General features: G+C 42.2%; 1 protein-coding gene across 1 annotated transcript in view; it reads right to left on the minus strand.

Moving 5' to 3' along the window:
* CNOT11 (CCR4-NOT transcription complex subunit 11) overlaps positions 1–4,120 on the minus strand; it is an 18,163-nt gene that overhangs the window by 5,771 nt on the left and 8,272 nt on the right. The window contains exons 3-4 of the mRNA XM_003794330.3: positions 3,384–3,536; positions 833–1,035 (exon numbers count right to left, since the gene is read on the minus strand). Coding sequence (XP_003794378.1) covers positions 833–1,035; positions 3,384–3,536 — 356 coding nt within the window. The remainder of the gene's footprint in view (positions 1–832; positions 1,036–3,383; positions 3,537–4,120) is intronic.

Here is a 4,120-nt window from a genome sequence, read left to right on the forward strand (position 1 = left end):
GGTACCACTGCACTCCAGCCTAAATGACAAAGAAAGACCCTGTCCTTTATTTAAAAGGGGGAGCCCTTGCCCTTCCCTTGAGGGGAGCTGTCCAGTCTTATACTTGCACAGTGCAGCCTATTTTTATTTGGCTTGGTTTTGAGACCAAGAGTCTTAAGCTGTCGTCCTGGGTAGAGTGCCGGGACATCATAACTCATAGCAACCTCCAACTCTCAGGCTCAAGTGATACTATTGCCTAAGTTTTTTCTATTTTTAGTAGAGATGGGGTCTCGAGTTTGCTCAGGTTGGTCTCGAACTTGTGAGCTCGAGCTATCCACCCGTTTCAGCCTCCCAGAGAGCTAGGATTACAGGTATGAGCCTCTGCGCCCAGCTGGTGGGGCCCACTTTTAATCTCAAAACCATCACAAACCTGTGCAATGAGGGCTAGTTCACCTTCCCTAGCCTCATCTTCTCCTCTATAAAATGTTAACAATTCCACTTACTCTGGGAAGTTACTATCCAGCGTCAATCTAACAATGTATGTCAAGTGCCCAGCTGGGACACAGTAAGAGCAGGATGCCAAAAGTGAGCTCCATCTCACCTCTCCCAGGACAAACTGATCACAAACAAAAGTTGAAACATTTTCTAGTCACTGGACTTCTTGCCCCACCAAAGCAAACTTACCAAAAGGAGAAAGGGCAAAACAAAGCTCAGACATCAAAAAAACCTTCGCCACTTACTACTTCCGGCTCACATTGATAGTATTAGTTTATCTGCTCCTTTATTGCGTTACCAGAAAAAAAAAAAAAAAAACCTCTTACTGGATTAAAGAAGAAAATATTTAAATACACACCTGTGTCTGCTGGGGAGAAGACAAGGGGCTTTTGAAGGCTTTGGCCATTATTCGCTTGATCTCCACGCCAGTGCTGTTCTTCACACACATGGACTTATCCCACTGAACGCTGTGGTCGGGCTCTGTGGGATTCAGCCATGCCAGCTCATCCTCACAGACATGCAGTGGAGGTGGGGGGCGGATGAACTCTGGCCGAAAATGGCCTGTAAGAAGAGCAGTAACATTAGGCTGTGTCTATCAGTAAACTAACATCCTCACATACCACACCTACCTCTTCCTGAATGAAGTACACCAAGGCCTCTTTCAATAAGGATGATCTGACAAAACTATCCCACTTTTGGAAAGAAAATCAGAGTTTCATTCATAATACAAGTAAGAAAAAGAAAGAGCATTAACAGCACTATGCCAGAGACCAAATTCAATAGCCAAGATCTGACAACTCTGAATTCAAGCATGACACTAAGAAAAAAAGAACGCAACTACTAGAGTGGTGTTTTGATGGAAAAATGAAATACCGTTTGTCCTCACTCACATCCTATTTTTTTAGTTGCCACCATTTTGCTCAGAGACCACTATGATTTGTGTAATTCTGTCTTTGCACCTCGTAACTGAAAAAACAAATTACACGGCAATGAAATGGAAGGAGAAAGCGTGTGGTTGACTTTTGACATTTTCAAATGAATATGGAGAATTTTCATAAACCCCTAACTTTATAAATACCATATTCATTTTCTTAAAACAATAAAAGCACAACAGGGAAACGAAGTCACTCAACTCTTAACTACCTTATACAACAAGACTCATCCCTAAGTTACAAACCTACTAAAACAAATGCTGGCTAGGACTTCTGCTGAACCAATTTCAAACCGCATTTTGATTTCCACATAGGCAGAAGATGGCTTATTCCTAACACAGGTCCTAGCCACTGCCAAATTTGAGATTCTGTCTAGTTTATTAAAAATGTCTATTTTCTGGCTAAGAATCATCTCTTTACCTTAAACATCTCCACTGTCTTTTTACCAAGACTAGTATCTGAATCTCTCTTCAGACCACTCACTTATAATACGGAAGTTTTTAACACTTTGAGACCTATTACTTATGTGATAAAATCTCCGTGCCGAGGACATCTGGTGCTTGCCTAGACTCACTTATTACCAGTGATTTGCTTTTTACCTAACTTCTGGGTGCCCTATACAATTCTAAGTTGTACCTGAGCAAATACTGAAACCACCACATGCCATTACATGCTGTAGACCTTCAGTCACACTTGACTAGAAGGAAACCAACTATTCAACCTGGGGGTGTCCAACCTGCGGATACCAAAAAAGTATGCACAGACCTTTTTAACTGCTCATCATTAGTGCCTGTCTGTGTATGTATGCACTCATTTATTTATTTTTGAGATGAGTCTCACTCTGTGAGCCAAACTGTTGGGCTCAAGTGATGTTCTTGTCTTAGCCTCTGGAGTAGCTGGGACTACAAGCATGCACCACCACACCCAGCTAGTTTTTCTATTTTTAGTGGAGATGGGGTCTCACTCTTGCTCAGGCTGGTCTTAAACTCCTGAGTTCAGGCAATCCTCCTGTCTATGCCTCCCAGAATGCTAAGATTACAGACATGAGCCACCACATTTGGCCAGTCTCTATGTATCTAATATGTGCCTCAAGATAACTCTTATTCTTCCAACGTGTGGCAGAGAAAGGAAAAAAAAAAGGTTGGACATCCCTGATTTAACCTATTTATGCCAAAGATCTACTGTAAACCAAAAAGCGTAAAAGTCGCTTGTAGGTCAGGTGCGGTGGCTCACACCTATAATCCTAGCACTCTGGGAGGCAGAGGTGGGTGGATTACTTGAGCTCAGGAGTTTGAGACCAGCCTGAGCAAAAACCGAGACCCATCTCTAAAAACAGCTAAGCGTTGTGGCGGGTGCCTGTAGTCCCAGCTACTCCAGAGGCTGAGGCAAGAGAATTGCTTAAGCCCCAAGGTTTGAGGTTGCTCTGAGCTATGATGCCACGGCACTCTACCAAGGGCTACATAGTAAGACTCTGTCTCAAAAATAAATAAATAAATAAAAGTCACTGGGTAAGTTTCAACCCCATGGTAACACTATAATTTAGAAGACATGTTCTTATCCCTAAACATAAAGCATGCCTTCATCATTCAAACCATACAGAAGCTATAAAACCAACAGATGCAGCTATATTATTTCAAATTCAATAGGTGTTATCTTTGAATTAAAATTAGGAGATGTAAGATAGAAATTTAAAGTGGAAATAATTATAGTAATAAGATTACTAATGAGGTATAAAACAAAAAATAATAAGGTACAAAACAGACTCATTTCACTACAATCAGAATGTATATCTTTAGGTATGCTCATGACAGAAATGTAGTAAAAGACTTGGTATGTAATTTTCTTAAATCTAAGTTTCACATTATATCCAAGTTCAAGTAGCAATGAAAATAACAAGATGTGTCAAAAAACTGCAAAGTCCCAGCTGATGCTGACAGAATAAAACCAAGAATATAAAATTACTTTATATATACCTACTTTCAATAGGTGGTTTTGGTCCACTGACTAAAGCTTCTGTGATCTGTGAGGCAACTGAGCTGTCAAATCCAGAATTAGAAGAATCCGGGTCTGGGTCACTGAGAATACTAGGAAAGCTAGCTTTACTTTGAGTTGGCAACTCAGACTGGCGTTCTGAAAAAGACCAAAATAGAAGACATTTTAAAGTTAAGGACATCTGCTCGGTGCCTGTGGCTCAAGTGGCTAAGGCGCCAGCCCCATACACCTAAGATGGTGGGTTCGAATCCAGCCTGGGCCTGCCAAACAACAATGACGGCTGCACCAAAAAATAGCTGGGTATTGTGACAGGCGCCTGTGATCCCAGCTACTTGGGAGGTGGAGGCAGGAGACTAGTTTGAGCCCAGGAGTTGGAGGTTGCTGTGAGCTGTGATGCCACAGCACCCTACCCAGGGGGACAGCTGGAGGCTCTGTCTCAAAAAATAAATAAATAAATAAAGTTAAGGACATCACCAGGAAAGTGCAAAGACAAGTTACTAATTAGGGAAGACTATATGTAACATATAAAAAGAAAAGGGTCAGCTCGGCACTTGTGGCTCAAGTGGCTAAGGCGCCAGCCACATACACCTAAGGTAGCAGGTTTGAATCCAGCCTGGGCCCGCCAAATAACAATGATGGCTGCAACCAAAAAATGGCCAGGCGCTGTGGCAGGTGCCTGTGGTCCCAGCTACTTGGGAGGCTGAGGCAGGAGATTCGCTTGA

This window comes from Otolemur garnettii, unplaced genomic scaffold, assembly GCF_000181295.1.
Source record: "Otolemur garnettii isolate 467f Iridium unplaced genomic scaffold, OtoGar3 scaffold00079, whole genome shotgun sequence".
In the NCBI taxonomy this organism is placed as follows: Eukaryota; Metazoa; Chordata; class Mammalia; order Primates; family Galagidae; genus Otolemur; species Otolemur garnettii.